Raw genomic sequence first — 20,121 nt, forward strand, 5'->3', positions numbered from 1 at the left:
CCGTTAGATCTAGGCCAATGGTCCCATGTCGAAAAAGAAAAAAAAAACACCCGTGGAACGAAAAGAAAATTCCCCACCTCCCGACCCTCACCACGACACATGATTAGCAAGGTTGAGTCCACTAGCGCGGGTTGCACCACTGCTCATCCTGGCATCATCGCCGCCCCTCGCGCGCGCCACCGCCGTCATCCCGACCTTGTACCATAGTCGCCGGTCCCATGTAGCAACCACCGCCCCTTGCAGCACGACGACATCCTCGTTTGTAGCAAACACCACCGCTGACCCTTGTATCAGCAGCCACCACCTATTGTAGCAGTCGTCGCAACGACATGTAGGAGAGGCCGATGCCCATGTAGCCGTCGCCTCCCTTGTAGCAGGCAGTGATGCTGCATGTAGCAGACGCCGCCGCCGCGACATATAGCAGAGGCCAACGACCATGTAGCTTTTCTCGCCGCTCTTGTTGCAGTGGTGACGGCCTGATGTAGTAACCGCGCCATGGACGCCATGGACAGCGGTCCTTGTAGAATCGGCAGTGGCCGGCTGCAGCTCCGCCATGCTGACCTTGAAGCATTCTCGGGTGGCCATGGCGGATGCCATAAATTATGTCTCCGCTGCCACATAATCTGGTTCCTTTATGTGGCATGTTAGTTTTTGGCCCAGGTGACATACTGTGGGAAAAAATGTCACATTACACAAGCTGAGAGGCCCATTCTAGGCACCAGCAGCCCATTAGCTAAATCAACTATAGTGCACTCACCAAACTTGTGCCTGCAAAGCTGGAACCGTGTTATTCACCCTACATAAACATCAGGTTTAATATAGAGATGTACATACGGTATATATACAGCTACATGCACACTCAAGGTACTAGAACACCATGGATTGGATGAAAAAAATCGCTCCTACTTATCAAAAAGTTCTCTTCAACAAAATGCACACTCAAGGTACTAGAACGTCCACGTTTGTAGCAACCGCCACCACCGCTGACCCTTGTAGAACGGAGCAACCACCTATTGTAGCAGCCGCTGCGGTGACATGTAGTGGAGGCTGATGCCCATGTAGCTGCCGCCTCCCTTGTAGCATACGGGACGCCGCATGTAGCAGAAGCCGACGCTTGTGTAGCCGCCGCCTCCCTTGTAGCATACGGTGACGCCGCATGTAGCAGACGACGCTGCTGCGACATATATACCATGTAGCATGTGTGGCCGCTCTTGTAGCAGACGACGACGCCCATTTCCCCATGTAGCACCGGCGGTCGCGTTTAGCATGCCACGGGGCCTGATGTAGGAACCGCAGTGGCTTGGTGTAGCGGCGGCGGCCTGATGTAGCACGTTGGCGCCTGATGTAGCAACGGCGCGCCATGGACGCCATGGACGGCGGTCCTTGTTGAATCGGCAGTGGGCTAGTTTGCAGCTCCGGCGTCGGAAGCTTGCAGCAACCCGGTGTTGGCCTTGAAGCATTCGCGAGTGGTCGTGGCGGATGCATGGCATCGGGGTGAGCTCGTCGTGGTGCCCCCGTACTTATCAGCGCCGCCCTCTAGAGCAGTGACCCATCCTCTGCCGCTGCTTTGCCGGATCAGGCTTGGGCGCGCAAGAAATGGTCGGGTCGCCGGAACAGGAGCAGCCGCTGCCAACAGAGCAAGTAGACCGTGTTTTCCATGGCCCATGGCCATTGCTAGGTGGGGCTGGGTGATTGTGCCGGCATGGGCAACAGAAACGAAAGGGAAAAAGATATAAGCGGAGAAAAAGAACGGTCCCAGAAGAGATAGGGTGTTGTAGGACCCAGTGTGTATCAACATTATTTTCCATATTTGAACGTCTGCATGCATGGCTAGTATGATGGGATTCTAGGAATTTGAAGTGGCCGTAAAGTACGTCTCCGCTGCTTCCTTTATGTGGCCGTAAAGTACATACTGTGAGAAACAATGTCGTTGAGAGGCCCATTCTAGGCACTGGTAGCCCATTAGCTAAATCAACTAGTGCCATCAGCAAGCTTTAGTCCCACATTGCTAAGGGAAGAAAGTTTGGACCAACTTATAAGGTGAGCTCTTGTTGACATATAAATTGGTAGAAACACACATAGGGTCACACTGTGTAGCGCGTGCGCTCGCGTGAATATTCGCGACTTAAGACTTTGGACGCTTGGCGCCGCATAGCAAATAAACTCTTTATTTTCTTTTTGTCAGGTTTATTTTTTGGTACTTAATTTTCAAGCATTGCTTGTGCGTGCAAAGCTGGACTAACCTTGGCACGCGCCTGTTAAGCTGTATACGAGGCACGATCCCTGTTTTATTGAATCAAAGTGAGTTGGAGCTTCAAATCCACAGATACTCTCCTCTTCCTATCTCCTCTCACATATCCATCGATTTCCACACCAGCAGTCCCCCAACTTCGATCCAGGCCTTGTCCGCCCCCCATCCAACTAGGTTATTTTAACACGAAAAGATGGAGAGGGGAGAAGCCATCGGCGCTGGACCTCCCGGCGCATCATTGCTGGGCTTGAGGCCTCCAGCCGAGGTGGAGCAGTACACTGCCACGGAGGGGGCAAACCCTAGCGCGTTAGGAAGCTGTGCGAGGATTGCAGCCCCACCAACTATCAAGGATGATGGTGAGCGATTTTCATTCTCCATTCTTCCTACACATTACTACATGTGAAATTAGTAAAAAACAAATGACTCGTGATATGCCGGTTTTTATTATGAGTTGCATTTTTCTCAAGAAATACACAATTAGCATATTTTTTAGGTTGCATATTTTTGTCATTGATTTTTTTGCTTATTCTTTGATTTTAAATCACTGATAGTTTCCAATTAAATTTTAGAAAATGTTTAAAGCAACTTTCCTTCTTTTAAAAAAATTCGGTGAACATTTTTAAAGTTGTGAGGAGCAGCCGTAGTAAGCTAAGTGGAATTCAAACTGTTGTCAGCTAGCTCTGTTTAAAATGACAACGATGTGTGCAAGTGTTAATTAATAGGTTGGTATAGCTAAGGTAGCAAAACATGTCCGCTCGGTGTGCATGCACATGCTGCTGCGTATGCCCGTCATCCATCAAGAGGTGCGATGCTGCTCGCTGCTTGCTGCATGTCCCTTGGTGTCGACTGAGACATAAGGAATTATCAGTCGACTGCTCCCTAGGCATTCCCTAACTTTAAAGCGGGACCTTCGTGTATCTTAGGGTGGCCTCCGCTCCTTCCCCATCTCTGGCAGCACCATATGACATCGCTTGTCGTTCCTCCTCCTTAGTGGCCTTTTTTTTCATTAGCCGCCACTTCTCCCTACCCACTCTAGACACAAGTCAATATATTGTATATTTGACAAACTTATAGACAAAATTGAGTGTGTATACGTATCTGAGTATTGTGATTCTAGCTAGAAAAAAAGCTACTACACTTAAATCGCTATATATATTATCCTAGTCTACGCAAAAAGAGATATATTATCCTAGGGTATTTATCTTTCATTAAAGTTGTGATGGTCTTTTTAATAAACTTCACCAAAATTTACATTGTTTGATTCAATTTTTTTTTTTTGGTATGCCTTCTTTTCGGGGATGAGTACTCGCTTGCAAGGTTTGCATTAGTCCGGAGGTACATCTACTAAACTAGCCAATTAACCAAATAATTAATTATCTCTGTAGCATGTTACTCACTAAAAAATTTATATTCAAATACATAAATGTTTTTGTTTAACTACTTACAATATTGGATTGTTTAAGGGGTTTAAAGTACTGTGGTCTAAGGGGACCCTCTCTCGTTAGAAGATTTCCAAAATGCATGAATAGAAATAACGTAAAGCATGATGTCATAGCATGTTGAATCCTAAAGACTGTTGAGACAAGTGATTTTGCAATACATACTATTGGTGTTCAGAAGGATTATATGTATACTACGGAAACAAATATATCATTACAGGAAGGCTATAATTATAAGGATCGGAAACGGATGGTGCCTGGGCTTTGCCTGGCCTATGGAGGTTGACAATGGTGCGAGTCCCTCAATGGCGGCCTACTTCACCAGCTTCGACACCTCTCTAGTAGGATCGCAAGAATGGACAATGGTTCGGAGGCTCAAGCTGTGTTTCACTCCTTTTTCGTGTGTGGGTGTAGTTCTTTAAATGTTTTGGTTTGTGTGTGGGTCTAGTTCTTTAAGTGTTTTGGTTCCTGTGTGGGTGTAGTTCTTTAAGTGTTTTGGTTCCTGTGTGTGGGTGTAGTTCTTTAAGTGTTTCGGTTCGTGTGTGGGTCTTAAGTTCTTAAATGTATCACTTTTGTGCATGCCATGCAATGTGGACACACACAAGTTTTGGGGCCATTCCCTAGATCCGACGCTCGATTTCTGACGAAACCCTAGTTATGTTGACCGCGCGGTCTACCCCTTTGACTGCATCCCATCGGGGGTCCCCCGGTGGGCATATGCCTCCATTTGAGCTTGGTTAGGTCATGGTTACATGTGGAAACAAGGATCATCCCATATGATCTCAAGTTTCTCTCCGGTTCAACTCCGAGGGAGTTCCCCCCTATACATGCGAGATACTGCCTAAGTGTAGGAACCCCCTGTCCGAGAAGCCGGACACACACGGGGGTAGCCTTGGCTATAAAACCATCTCAAATCACTTTTGTGCATTACATGTGGACACACACAAGTTTTGGGGCCATTCCCTACATCCGATGCTCGATTTCCGACGAAACCCTAGTTTAGTTGACCGCGCGGTCTACCCCTTTGACTGCATCCCATCGGGGTCCCCCGGTGGGCATATGCCTCCATTTGAGCTTGGTTAGGTCATAGGTACATGTGGAAACAAGGATCATCCCATATGATCTCAAGTTTCTCTCCGGTTCAACTCCGAGGAGTTCCCCCTATACATGCGAGATCCGCCTAAGTGTAGGAACCCCCTTTCCGAAAAGCCGGACACACCTGGGGGGTAGCCTTGGATATAAAACCATCTCAAATCACTTTTGTGCATTTCATGTGGACACACACAAGTTTTGGGGCCATTCCCTAGATCCGACGCTCGATTTCTGACGAAACCCTAGTTATGTTGACCGCACGGTCTACCCCTTTGACTGCATCCCATCGGGGGTCCCCCGGTGGGCATATGCCTCCATTTTAGCTTGGTTAGGTCATAGGTACATGTGGTAACAAGGATCATCCCATATGATCCCAAGTTTCTCTCCGGTTCACCTCAGAGGAGTCCCCCTATACATCCAGAATCTGCCTAAGTGTAGGAACCCCCTGTCTGAGAAGCCGGACACACCTTGGGGGGTAGCCTTGGATATAAAACCTTCTCAAATCACTTTTGTGCATGACATGTGGACACACACAAGTTTTCCAGCGATTCCGACGCTCCGGTGGTCTGTATCTTGGAAAACCCTAGGGCGGGGACCCCGCGAGATCTACCCCTATAGCTTTCTCCGTGCGAGGGTTTACCAATGGACTTTTTTAATTGTTTTGCTTTGTTTAGGACATATGTACATGGAAACCATAGGTTGGGCATACTTTACCATAAAATAGGCTCCGTTTGAGCCGTGGCGGGAGTTTCCACATACAGATCCTGGATTTTACCAAGTGCTAGCCCATGCATGCGGAAAATCGTCAACGCCGGGTACATGCAAGGTTAGCCAAACCTTACATCACAATTGTACACATATGTTATGGGCATATGCAAGTTTTCCAGCGATTCGACGCTCAGATGGTCACGTATCTTGGAAAACCCTAGGGCGGGGACCCCGCAGATCTACCCCTATAGCTTTCTCCGTGCGAGGGTTCACCAATGGACTTTTTTGCTTGCTTTGATTTGTTTAGGACATATGTACATGGAAACCATAGGTTGGGCATACTTTACCATAAAATAGGCTCCGTTTGAGCCGTGGCGGGAGTTTCCACATACAGATCCTGGATTTTACCAAGTGCTAGCCAATGCATGCGGAAATCGTCAACGCCGGGTACATGCACGGTTAGCCAAACCCTAGGGCGGGGACCCCGCAGATCTACCCCTAGGGTTAGGGTTAGGGATAGGATCCGGGTGAGGTTTAGGGTTACCAAAATGTTTGCAAAATAGAAAGTTGGCCCGCGAAGCGGAAACCCAAGGGCGGGAATGGCCTCGGTTAGGGTTAGGGTTGGAGTTAGGGTTAGCAATGGAATTTTTCATAAATGTTTAAGGACATATGTACATCGATAGCAGAAGTTGGGCCTAGTGGCCCCGGTTGACCCGTATGCGAAGAGCGTCACCCGTGGGACCTACATATATACCATCTACGAATTTTTAAAAAATAGAACCTTTTTTACATAATTCATACTAGTAAATAAATAATAGAAACATAATATAAAGTAATATGAGAGAGAGAAAAAAGAAAAAAAAGAAAAAAATCTATATACCGAGGGTGGCCGTCGGCATAGGGGGACCATGCCCTATGCCGAGGGTAGCCCTCGGCGTCTGTGTGACGCCGTGAGCGCGCCGTTGCGTCGCGGCTGGAGCAGGAGCCATGCCGGTGCCTACGCCGAGGGCCAGGTAGACGCCGTCGGCTGCCCTCGGCGTATCAACCTCTACGCCGACGGTATGTCTACGCCGACGGTCGGCGTTCCGAGCTGGCCTGGCGAGGCCGTACGCCGACGGCCCCGACATTTGGCCGTCGGCGTACACTCTGGCCGTCGGCGTCTCTGGCCATTCCTGTAGTGGTGGGGTGATAGAGTACGCGTTCGTGTACATATTGTATACCTCTAGGATTGTATTTGTACCTAGCTAGCATGTAACTCTTGATCTATATTAAGGAAGTCAAAGACCGGCCCTTGTGTGCCGTGCAATCCACCAAATTGTCCCCTTCCCATTTATTCTTTCATGGAGGCGGCGCTAGGGTGTTGGAGCTCCCGACTCGCCTCCGAGAAGACGACGCTAGGTTAGTTTTATTTTATAAGTGATTCGCTTAAACACAACTTTTGATCGCTGATGGTCAATTACAGCAGGAAAACTAATGGATTACACAACCAGTTACATGAGTCCACCCCATTGTGCCTGCTGCCCTGCCTGCCCGCGGATTGCGACTAGCTACGATCGCGACTTCAGAAGCTTCTTCGTTTTGCTGCGTGACAGCGTTGAAAATAAAAAAAAATAAAACCGCTACGTAAACTTCAACGATGCAGAGCTATATATACATCGACTGAAGGAAAAAAGGCTTGACTGACTGACTGGTTCAGTATATCTGGCAATGCGCATGAGTCCTTAATGTGCGGCACATTAGATATGATGATATGATCCGGTCAAGGAGTTCTCGAGCGAGCGAGTGACTGCGCTAAACCACTCAGCAATTAGTATTCATATGTTAGTGCTTAATATGCTGGAGTAGTTAGGCTAAGAGACATTCTTCCTAATAAAAGGCATTAGCGAAGGATAAGAAGGTTCTGCCTGCCTAGGCTGTGGAGGCCAGCGTGGACGAAGGATTGACGGACCGCGCCGCCGCCAGCAGCACGTGCTTGACTAGTCCATCACGCGCGCATCTCCGTTGTCGTCGAGTCAAGGCAGATAAAAACTAGACAAGTTGACGGACATGATAACGAGAAGCCCATCGCGTGGTGGGCCCTGGTCGGGCCCAGGCTGCTTCCGCTTCCGCCCGGCTTCCTCCATCGTCCTGCGCGCGACACGGCCGTTGCACGAGAACCATGCATTATTCGAGCGTGCAAAGCTGGAACCGCGTTAGTATTCAGACATGAGAAACACCAGGTGTAATGTAGAGACACATTCACATACAGCGGAGGAGCTTGGCAAGAAACCCTGGGGGGACACAAACTCGTTTGCTAAATGCACTAATTTTCCTATTCTAAGCATTGTAGAAAAAAAATCTTCCCTAGTTGTCAAAAAGTTTTCTTCAAGAAAGAAAACTATACTAGTGAAGTGCAGTAGCAGTGCACCATGTATTTTGGCACCCGAGATTAGCAAGATGCCTACTACAGTAGCTTCATCACGGCCGCCTGCAACTGCTAAGCCTTTACTCTCTGTCTACTAACAGGCACGATCCCTGTTTTATTGAATCAAAGTGAGTTGGAGCTTCAAATCCATAGATGCGCACTGATGCATGCATAGATGCCACTAATCTCTAATCCACTAACCAAACTTGTAAATCGGCTACAAATTTAGAGAAAGGTAGCAGCACACTTTGTATACCTCGTTTCGTGTTCAGAAATAGGTACTAATTCATATACTAATAACAAAAATTAGTTTGCTAATCGTTAAATTTGTCTATCTCTATGTTCAGGTACCCATCATCATAATCTTCATGTGTGTAACCAGCGCTGAGGCGAAGCAGCAAGTTGGAGTACCAAACTAGCCAATTAACCAAATAACTAATTCTCTCTGGAGTACTGATTAAAAAATTATATTCAAATAGATAAATGTTTTTGTTGAACTACTTCAGTATTGGATTGTTTAATGGGTTAAAGTAAATGTGGTCTAAGGGACCCTCTCATTAGAAGATTTCCAAAATGCATGAATAGAAGTAACATGTTGAATCCAAAAGAATGTGGACACAAGTGATTTTGCAATACATATCATTGGAGTTGTCCAGAAGGATTATATGTATAGCATAGCTAGAATCAAATAAATCACTACATGAGGCTATAATTTGAATCTAACAAACCAAACATTCTCAAAAAAAAACTATGTAATGATGAACTATGTAATGATGTTGCTTAATCAATAAAGACCACATTCTCAAAAAAAAAAAACATACCGGGTTTCCCTTAACCACCAGTGAGTTCATTGCATCAAGAATTTGAATCTTAATTCTAATGGAGCTGCTTCCGTACACCAACTTATACAAAATGTTGCACAAATCCAAGCGCCGGCCGGCCGGCCGGCGGGGAAGCTAGGAATGCATTTAGCGCTAGTACGGGTAAAGTATATATACAATTAATTTGATCTCCTCGTCGCCGCGGACTTGCGGTGGCTAATGGAAGCAGCTCAAAGCTAAACACAGTGACTGATCGTGTACGTGGTCTAAGCTTTAATTTCAGCTGTCAATGCTAATCGAAGGCGACGTACGTCGTCGGTTTTATCGATCAACTATTGGCCGGACGGCGTGAGCTCGAGGATCCGGCCGGAGAGCGCAGAGACGAGGGCAGCCTTGAACCCGGGGTCCCTGGTCAGCGTCGCCGCCATCTGCTCCGCCAGGTTCTTCCTCTCCGCCTCCGCTGCCGCCTCTTGTTTCAGCTGTTGCTGCTGCTGCTGCTGGTGGTGCTGCTGCAACTGCTGCACGACCGGCGCCGGTGGCGATATCCGGACAGCAGCGCCGGCGGAGGCGTCGCTCTTCTTGGCGCCCTCGTGCTTGGCGGCGGGCTGGCCGTGATTGTGGTCGCCCTCGTACGTGGCCACCAGCACGGTCACGTCATCGGCGCTGCGCTGCACCTTCTTCTTCACCGGGCACCCCGGCGCGAAGGAGCACCGGAAGTAGGCCCTCGGGCACGGGTTGTCCTTGGTCACCTTCTGCCCGTATTTTCGCCATTGGTACCCGTCCTTAACCACCTGTTGGATAGATAAAAGAACGATTAGTTAACTGGCCACGAATCAAGAGCGAGTCGCGTTGCGATCGATGATCACGAGGAAGAAGAAGATGGATTGATTTCGTTACTTACGAGGCTGAGGTCGGCGGGGTCGGCGTGGACGTAGCTCTTGGAGACCCTGCTGGGCTTGCACTCGTCGGCGCGCACGCGCTTGCTCGGCTCGTGGACGGACGTGCACTCCGTCTGGTCTGGCCCGACGGCCACGGTGACCGCGAACTGGCCGCTGCCGGCCGCGGCGAGTGGCGGAGAAGGGTTGCGGTTGCCGCCGGCGGTTTCGAGGCTGTCGCTGCGGAGACGCTTCCTGGACGGCGAGGCCGCCGAGCCGCCCTCGGACGTCGTGGACGACTGGTGCTGCTGGGTGGCCGCCGCGGCCGCCATCATGCCGGTGACTTTGCCCTGCAGCTCACCGTACTTGGCCACGAGCGCGCGGAGCATCTCGCCCAGCCGCCTGTTCTCCTCGCCCACGCGTCGGAGCTCGGCCTCCAGCGCCTCAACCTCGTGGCTTTTCTTGACGGACATGAAGTCCTCCTCCACGAGGACCTTGGTGGTCACCGCGCGCCGCGCCGTCGGCCGGCCCAGGTTGAGGCCGAGGCTCAGGGTAGGGGAAGGCTGCCCGATCATCCACTGCTCGTCCATGGCCGCTTCCGGCGCCGCCGTAATCGCAGTACCGTTGAGAATTATATCAAACCGAATGGTCAGAGCAAGAAATGGTTGGGGAAGAAGACCGGGAAGCTAGCTGCGCAGGAGCTATGGAGCGAACTGGTCGTGGCTGGAGAGGAGGAGCGCGCGGGTATATATAGAGGGAGGAAGGAGAGAGGCATGCGGCGTTGGGAGTTTGGTAGGAAGGAGAGGACGAGTCGGAGGAAGCATCTTGGGGTGGGGGCATGGCGCTCGCGGTCGTCGTCGTCTTGGTCGTCGTGACCGCGATAGAATATTGCAGCCGGGAAGAAGCAGTACTACTACTACTTTTTGTGTGTCAAATTTGAGCATGAGGTGTGGTGTCTTCTGGATTGGGTAGGAGTTTGTGGGAATTGTTTGATTAGCCAAGTGGGTGGGCTAAGCACTTGGGGGGTCGCCATTTGGTCAAGGTGATCCATCAAACGCTAGCAGCTGGGAATTGGTTACAATTTGGCACTCCAAGGAAGAACAAGGCCCCATTGCCTTCAAAATCACAATATGGGGACATGTAGACCAAATATAATACATTTTTTTATGACATAGGTGGATGTCGACCCGGTATACCAGATGCAACATACCCGTCGTTTCTTTTTTGGTGGATTCTAGATTTTAAATATTTCCCAAAGGGAACCTCTTGGAACATCATTTTGTCTTTGTTGAAACAAATGATATAGAACTCACATGAAATGGCCTGACTCATTTCAATGAAAAAGACCGGAGCAAATCTAACATGAGGTTAGCTAGACCCAAGGTTTTCCTTTACCAAAGGTCGATGGAAGGTCTTGTTACCGATTATTGCAGGAAATCTCAAACTTTTACTGTTAGATGATTTTAGATGTAAGTTCAAATGAATAAATAAGATTTATATCGTAATTTGCACGCATAGAAGCAACAACCGCCACAGTTGCTTATTTGACTCGAGCCATGGATTGAAAACCTTTCTTTCAACTGGGAAGAAGAAAGAAAGTGTCGGGGAAGAAGACCAAGAAGCTAGATGCACATGAGCTATCTAGTGCATGGGTAATAGCTGGGGACGAGCCGCCCACAAGAAGTAGATGACAGGTTGGAAGGAGGAAATATCTTTGAGTGGCACTAGTCGTCTTGGCGATCATCATGACCATGTCTTTGTTGAAACATTTGGGTTTCTCCATTTAGTCAAGGAGGACTATTGCAAGCATGTGAACCAACACAACACATGTTGCTTACAATTTGGCACCCAGGAAAAGAAGGTGTTGTGCCGTACAAAATTAAAGACAAAACATGTGTGATTTCTTTCGGCATCACATTTTGCCATGGGGTGAACTCGCATGTGGGCTAGAACACTATCAAACACTTTTCAACATGCAACCCTTTGTATTTTATGAGTAAGGATTAATATTACGAATAAATCCGTGTAAATGTGCATATCTATCATGTTGGGCACGACTTTTAACAACATTTTCTGGCATGGATTTTTCACGAACAGGTACTAGCGAACTCACGGGTTGAGTATAGAGATTTAGCTCAATTGATACACTTATGATAGGTTGGTTCACATATAGTGACCCAAAGCATTTAGATAGTGTCCAATCATGATGACGCATTTGCAATGATTTCCCGTATTGCTATCTTTCTTTTATGCATCAATTGTTGGGTTGATATATGAATGTTTGCTGTTAGGTAGAAATTCCGTTAGCAATTGCTTTTATAAAAATTCATATGGAATGGCACAACCCATTACATTGATTTCATTGTATGTAAAACAAAGGTTTGTTGTACCTCGTTTAATATTTTCTCCGAGATACAACATCATATTTTCAAAGGTTTGCACAAAGTTGGTCTTAGCATCCAAAAGAAAATTTTATAATGGAGTGTCTTGACTGTAGAGAGCATGTGTGACTACGCATTTCTGAAGTTCTAATCAATTTTATGCTCAACATTGTAGTTTACTTGTACAACTAAAGATGTCATTTCACATAGAAAAGTGCACTTTCACCAAACCTAAAGTTGAATTGCAAGAAAAAAAATACAAAAAGTAAGTGCAACACAAGGACATAAGCGCAGTTGCGGCAAATAAAGTGCAATTGCATGTGCACAAAATAAAAGTGCAATTGCACCTACTGCAACAAATACAAATTTAACAAAAAAAAGATAGCAAAAAAATAATTATTAAAACTTCACAAGAATGAACAAAATTTTGCAGGGTTGACTAAAATTTAAAAAATTAAAGGTGACTCAAACTCAACACAAGGTAACTTAAACACAGATAAATGAAAAAAAATAACTGAAACCTCAAAAACATCCAGGCGCATATTTGTTTTACCAATTCTGATTTTATAGAAATGACTGGAATTACACAGGATTGGCTAAGATTTAACAAGGAAAAAGGTGACGCAAACTGAACACACGGTAATTTTAAAACCATTAAACAAAAAAACTAACTGAAACCTCGAAAAATTCCAGGTGCATACTTTTTTATGCCAACTCTGAAATTGTAATGACATGTCTTAGGTCTCCCGTAGGATTTCACTGAACAGGTCGTAACATCTCAAAGCCCTACACCTTATTAAGCGACCTGGTTTTGGATTACCAAACATATTATCAGCACGGCCAGAACTTAACACAATATGATTTCATCTCCAGTCAATCAGACATAAATATTAAATACACAGGACCTGGAGCGAGTACGTGCTGGACCCAGCACGTATCGTGACTTTCAGTTGACGTGATCTCGGAAAGAATCGGTAAATAGCGATTGAGCGATATATAAATCTAACTCGATCTGGACCAAGTGTGCGTACGATCTGACATAAACAAATTTGGCTTGATCTCTTCGCACCCTGTCCGCAGCCACCATTACCAGCTGAGAACAGGTAAAGTCCAGAAATCACAGTGACCAGGTCACCTTTGTTGATCTTTCACTTTACAAAAATCTGGAAGAAAGGCGGCTGATAAACTAGTACGAAGTCCATAGACTTCATCCACAGTACATACTTTACAAATTTAATATGTGTACCAGCATATGAGTTGTACATGCGCTCTTCTTGGTTCAAACGTCTCTCTTGAACCGGTGCTGAATTTCGTCTGAAGTTCCAGGTTTATTAACGATGCCAGCAAGACCACATCAAAAGCAACGAAGGTTTTCTTGAAGCGGCAAAGCTGTTGTTCTACACATTCTCGAAGAAAGAACTCGAAGAAACAGAAAGGTTCATGCATCATGCGTGTTCAGATTTCTTTTTCAGGGTGATTAATTTGCAAGCATGCCTCTATGCAACCAACATATATTGACCAAATAAATGATATATCAATTCTAAGGTCAATTTGGATCCAACACTATTTTAGATCGGACGCCAGGAAGAAATATGCTGACACGAATCACATGTACACATTTGGGGTGTGAACTCGGCCAGGTGCCATATGTATACTGTAGTTTATGGGTCGTTGTTGGGAGCCTTTTTCGGTTAGCAAGCACGAGTATCACATCCAAGTTAATGAGATGCATGCATGGCCATGCCTGGATCGATGCATCGAATCTCCTATTGCTATGATTTCTGCACATTTAGCACGTGTTGTACTAGTTGTGATCCACCGGCCTAGCAGGTTTGCATGAACTTTACACTGGATAATTTAGCCCATTGAGGAGAAGAGAATGATTCCATCAATGCTTTTTTTAGGGAATAGACCCTCCAAGAGGTATCATATTTCATAGAAGAAAAGTTAAGATGGTTGAAACATCGCTAAGAAAGGTACAACACATCCAACGCGGTACATTGGCAAGCGGCTTACTACACACTTTGTACAATGACAGGATGATAAACGACTCGCATTGTCCAACATCCTATTACGAATGGTGGGAAGATAGAGCACAAGGTTTTAAGACCGCTTCACGACCAAGCAACCTTGCTTCCAAGGCAGCATAGACCAACGCACCTCCCATCTTGAGCCTAGAGGAATTAGCGAGAAAAAGGCAGAATCCTGACAGACTTGGGGAAGACGTTGACCAAGTTGCGTCCTCCCTGTTGTATATTGCGCCTCAGAAGCCCATGCTCTGGGAATAGGGGTGGATATCAAGCTAGTCCTAGAGGCGGGAGTAGGAACAACTTGTTGTTTCTCTACACATGTATACCATATTGAAGACACATATCAGTTATAGCATAAAGAAATAAATAATAATAATGCACACGGAAATAAATAACAACTCATTATTATTGCATACAGGGCATATTTCCTTCAGAAGGTACACTCAAGGCCATGCCACAGCTCTAGATAGATTACGCCGTTCACATGCATCGTTGTGGCCTGCATCGGTCGCACCGAGCAGGGTTTCACCATGGTCAACCATAGAGACCCACATGCTACCGGAGCCGTTCGATTGCTGGAGATAGGGGACAAGGATGCAAGCTATCGGCTTGAGCCACCACCATAAAGAGGAAGGAGCACCCGTCTCACAAAGAAGGAGCGTTGACCACCACTTGCATCACCCACGTCAAGTCGATCACTGTCGGTACAACCTCGGCGCATAGCCGCCACCACCACATCAGCGAGCTACCAACGACCCGACCAAGTTGTTCCACCCCGACTGAAAGCACCAAATCTAGCCACAACAACATGGAAAACACTGCCCGATAGAGGATGCCCCCATCCACAACGTCATTGCGTTGAGCTTCCACTGGAGGTCCACATAATCGTGCCATCGAGCCCTGCTACCAAACCCTAGATCCCCCACGATAGAAGGATGGGCACCGCCACCGGTGGATGCCCCTCTCCCCACTGTCGGCTCAGCCTGGGATTCGCTCGACCATGCCCCTTGATGGCGGCGAGTAGGTGGGTTGCGGGAGTGGACCTTGGCTCACCGGATTTGAGGCCACGATGCGGCTTGGAGGAGCCGCACGGGCATGCTCTTTTTTTGCGAGAGAGGAGGGGACTCGATGTCCTCGATCATTATTTGGCTAGACCGATAGTTTACATGGAACATATTTCCCTTAGTTAATTAGTGGCAACTTCTAAATATGTGGAAATTTAAAATAAGGCGCATCCCTCAAAATACCGTGTAAGGCTTCATGTATTGCTCACGTCACTCGACTCCACAAAGACGGAGGGGCCGACAACTACAAGCATTTAAGTAATCTTTCCACCATCGCAATTTATCCGTCTATTAAACCGTTAATGCAATTGACGGTCCTTTATCATGACTGAATTTGCCTTAACGAGAACTTCAAAACAAAATCTCATCTCAATATGTTGGGATATCATAAATCCGTCACAAGCAAGCTTATGGGTATGGGTTTGGACAACGCGGGATATGAAACAATGGATATTCCGTTGCCGCTATGAGTCCAAGGAAACCAATATTCTTGGAACATTGACTTCGATTAGGGCACTGCTTAGTTAGGATAAAAAGAGGCTATTGTGGCAAAATGGGAAAATGTAACCCAAAATAAAAAAAGATTTTAAAGAATAAAATTTCAGCGAAACAAATCCACATGTCTAAGCCTTCTATGTTGCCCCCGTCTCTACGGCGCGGCAATAATGTGGCACCGCAGCCTACGGCGTCATACAATGGGTGCCACGCCCCAACCCATGGCACCGCAAATTTATTTTGTCGTGCCCCAACCCATGGCACCACACAATGGGATGCCACGCCCCATCCTATGGCGTCACAGGCGTGACAGAAAAAATGTTAGATGATGTGCAACTGTTTCGCGGAAGATTTTCTAAAAAGTTTGTTACAAGTTTAGGTTCTTTTTGTTCAAATTGTCGACTATATTGTAGCAATGGAAAATACTCTTGGTCACAGAGAACAGAAGCAGCAGAGGCAGTTTCTTACGTGGAACACAGCGCGTTTGGCTGCCTCGGTGACGGTGGAACCGGCGTCCTCCAAGTGTAGAAAGAGGACGGGCTGGGACAGGAAAGTTGAGACAAAGCCAACATCTCAGATCTATACAGCTCAAATGATCTCGGCCAAGTCGGACTGGAACGGATAATTGGATGCATCGCGTGGACCCTGTCTGCCTGTCGTCCGGCCCGACGGTAGCCGCCCCCCGGGAGCTTCGGTCAGCTACCTAGACGGTAGACCCGGTGGCCATTTTCTGGCCTTGGGGAGATGTCGCAGAATGGAGTAGGCTCCACTTCATTTTTTTTCTCCAGCTAGTGGCCGGCCAGCGACTTGTCGCGGACCTTGACTGCACGCGGCACGCACGTTTTTCCTAGCCGAACTTTTCTTCTCCCAGCGAGACTCACTTACTCACTCGACAGTGAGACTGAGGAGGAACAATTCAGGCACGTGCTGGATCTGAACTCCAAAGCACTTGTGGAACTAAATAACTAATAGTAGTGGTATAGCCTGTACCGGGCAAGATCTATAGCCTCCTAAGAACATCTCCAGCGGCTTAACGTAAGCGGATCAAAAATATTGCTTGCGATTGGCGTGGATAAAAAATAAGTTAACTCCAACCCGGTGACACAACTTAAACTGAACGGCCAGTCCGTGGAGATGCATTTGCGGTCCAAATTTGCATCATAAATGTGTTGCCGTGGTTAGCACGTTCCGCATCATTCTCCCTTAGCCTGCTTGCAAGCGACTGTGCTCGCTTCGTCTTTTTGTGCGTCTTCTACCTTCTAGGTCATTTCTATTGGCCGGTGGCGGTGACACTACGACTTTCTACACCACGTGACTTTTGCGCGCCAGTACTAGCGGGGGCGACGCCGGGCTTATTCACCGGTAGGGCATTGAATGCGAGCTGCTTGCTCGTCCTTTTAATGTGTGATGGCCGTGTCCATTTGTCCCCACACCATTGCCCATCTTCTCCACACGCTTCAACGTTGTAGTCTGCACCCTCGCCACGCCCGCCGTGGGAAAAGGGTGGCCCTTCTGGCGCTCGAACAACGAGCACGAGGCAGGTTCTTCAAGACGTAGACCGCCGATACGTGCCAGCGAAGTACGCAAGCGAGTTGTTCGACGCGGAGCGCCCGCTGCCGTGGCCGGACGTGAACCTGCTGAGGGGTTGGCGGCTTAACTCCACGAGGGTACCGGTCCCTCCTATCATACGGGAAGGGCGTGTGCGGTCTGAGAAGAGATGCCGCCGCCGGTCCCTCCTCCCGCTTGATCTGCGGGATGATATGGCCTACGTGATGAACTCGGCGAACTGGGCCACGTTCGGGTCCTAGGAGTTGAACCCACGCCGGCGCGTTGGATACCTTGGCGATGTCAGTCTCTTCACCTGCGAGTTCAGCAGTGACCCATTCGACGATGAGGGCGGCGAGAAGGACATCAATGGTGGTGGTGATCCGCCGGTTGTCAACCCGAAGGTCCAGCCGGCAGACCTCATCGAGGAGGAGGCGATGAATAACGCCATCTTACAGAGCAAGTTGGAGGAGTTCGCGCACTGGAATGGCCTCGTCGTCCGACTGCATGAGTTGCACTAGCACAGGGCAGGCCATTCACCCCTCTGGTGATCCTTGTGACTACCACCCGCGTGGGGCGGTGGGGTTCCAGCCAGATCCTCGGTTTCGACCTTATTTCTGGAAGGAGGGAGGGGATGATGATGGTGCGCATGGCTCAGAGGATGACAGGCAGGATGAGGCCCCTGCGGATGCGGCGCCGGAGGTTGCCGGTATGGATGTTGATGGACATCCTCCGACGCATGCCGGCACATCGGCGGTGCGGTCTACGCGAGTGGCGTTGACTCCTTTCAACCACTCGCCGATGACGGATAGAGGACGGCGGATTGTGGCTCGTGCTAGAGTCGAGTCGCCACATCCGGTCGCCTCTCCCCCGTGGCTCCACGGGAGCCCTCACCCTCCAGAGTTCGGATCTTTATGCAGGGTCGCACTCGTCCGGTCTCCGTTTCGCCGCGGGTGCAGCAGCCACTGACTCCGTCTTCTACATCGCCTCAGACGGTTTCAGTGGTGCCGCCGACGTTAGTGGTGCAGCAGCCCGCTGCGTCTTCGCTGCATGCGCAGCGGACCGTGGGGTCTCCTCGCGCGCCGGGTTCGACCGAGGAGCGGTCGACGCCGCTGACCCACCGGGCCGAGCAGCGGCCGACCACGGCTCCGCCGCTGCAGCCTGTTGGGGGGCCCACGCTGCCGGTGCAGCAGGGCGCCACGATGTTGTCTTCGCCGGGACAGGCGGTCTCGGAGGCCGCCACGCAGGGGGGGCGGGTGGAGGTGTTGCCCATATCTTCTTCGCCTCTGCCGCGTCCGAGTGCCGCAGTGGTGGAGGAGATGCGGGACCTTGAGCAGCGGACTCCGAGGACCACACATTCTATGGCGGTTAGGTCTTCCGAGTCTGCGGCTCCGCCGGCTTCCTCGTCGCCACCGTCTGCTCCGCCGTCTACCTCCACGCCGCCGGCCAAGGCGGGAGAGATACAGGGGGTTTCTTCACCCGCTACCCCTGTATCGGTGGCTCCTTCTTCACATGCTAGTTCTCCGTCGCGCTCGCCCTCTTCTTCGCCAGCCTCCTTGCAGCAGCCTTCACCCATGGTCCCTCCTCCAGTCGTTCAGCCGACGGTGAGGAGAAGTGGGAGGTTTGCTCTTTCGGAGGATGGGGCGGGGGCGACGGATGAGGACGTCATGCGAGAGAGCCATGCGACGCAAGGCGGAGATGAACCTCGACACGGCAGGTATTAAACAACCGTCTAAGTCTTTTGTTTCTTTTTCGGATACTCGTATTTCTTCTAATTTGAGTAGCCTAGGGGTTTCCTTGGGTTCTCGGTCCGATGAGATTTCTGTTTCGGCTAATGTGTTGAGACAAACGGAGCTTGACCGTTTAACGGTTGTTCCGAATGTCTCCACCGGGCTCGAAACGGCAATTATAGACGATGATGATGATGATGACATCCTAGATGGTCAAATTCTCTCGGCTATAATTGGCAACATTTCAGAAGTTGATTTAGAACACGCGGAGCTTAGTTCTGATTTACAAGCATCCGAACGTGGTTCTCGATCATCGGCTGGAAAGAAATCTCGTAGGTATGGCAAGAACTATAAATCTAAAATAGTTTCTCGATGATTGGCATGTTCCGGAATAGCGAGAGGTCTTCGTGACTTGGCTAAGCATTCCCACATTGCTGATGGTTGTAGAGATTATGATTTAGATTTTCTTGCTATATCCAGAGACGGGTAGGCGAAATTTCTCTCAAAGTTTTCTCGACCGTTTGTCAGGCGGGATTAACTTTCAGTGGTTTTCTCGCCCGCCCCGTGGTAGGTCAGGGGGCATTTTACTTGGCGTCCGCATAGACACCATGACCGTTTTAGCTAGTTCTGATGGAGAGTACCACATTAAGCTCGATATTCAGAACAAAGCGGATGGTTTCATGTGGAGTCCGGTCGCTGTGTATGGTGCCGCCCCAGGAAGAGTTTAAGGCTGACTTTTTACGTGAGTTGGTAAACCTTACAAAAGATAATCCTTACCCGATTTTAATCGGAGGTGATTTTAATTTGTTGAGGTTTCCTCATGAGAAAAGTAAAGGCCGCTTTGATGGTCATTGGCCTTTCTTGTTCAACGCTGTCATTGATAGCCTTGATTTAAGAGAGGTGTTTATGACTGGTCGACAGTTTACTTGGGCAAACAGCTTGCCGGAGCCCACTTACGAGAAACTAGATCGCGTGTTGATGGATACCGAATGGGAAAATAAATACCCTCTGGTGTCAGTCCGCGCACTAGAACGTATTGAAAAACTATCTGACCACGCTCCCATCCTTTTAACCACTCGGGAATCCCACACCCGTTTGTAAACGGCCGTTCAAATTTGAACTTGGCTGGTTATATCGAGAGGGATTTCATGATATGGTTAAAAGGGTTTGGGATAGACCGGTCGGGGGGAGTACGCCCATTTTGAGATGGAATAATAAAATGCGTTCTATGCGCAAACATCTCTCTGGTTGGGCTGCCCATACGGCTGGTATTCTTAAAAAGAAAA

General features: G+C 48.6%; 1 protein-coding gene across 1 annotated transcript; it reads right to left on the reverse strand.

The window, feature by feature from the left end:
- Positions 1-8,744: 8,744 nt before the first annotated feature.
- On the reverse strand, positions 8,745-10,392 carry LOC124699262 (WRKY transcription factor WRKY28-like). The gene is made up of 2 exons (XM_047231591.1): positions 9,617-10,392; positions 8,745-9,506 (listed from the first exon to the last, which is right to left on the reverse strand). Exons 1-2 carry the CDS (start codon positions 10,178-10,180, stop codon positions 9,048-9,050), a joined length of 1,023 nt encoding a protein of 340 aa, XP_047087547.1. The 5' UTR covers positions 10,181-10,392; the 3' UTR covers positions 8,745-9,047.
- Between the last annotated feature and the right edge of the window lie 9,729 nt (positions 10,393-20,121).

Source organism: Lolium rigidum, chromosome 1 (genome assembly GCF_022539505.1).
Source record: "Lolium rigidum isolate FL_2022 chromosome 1, APGP_CSIRO_Lrig_0.1, whole genome shotgun sequence".
Lineage (NCBI taxonomy): Eukaryota > Viridiplantae > Streptophyta > Magnoliopsida > Poales > Poaceae > Lolium > Lolium rigidum.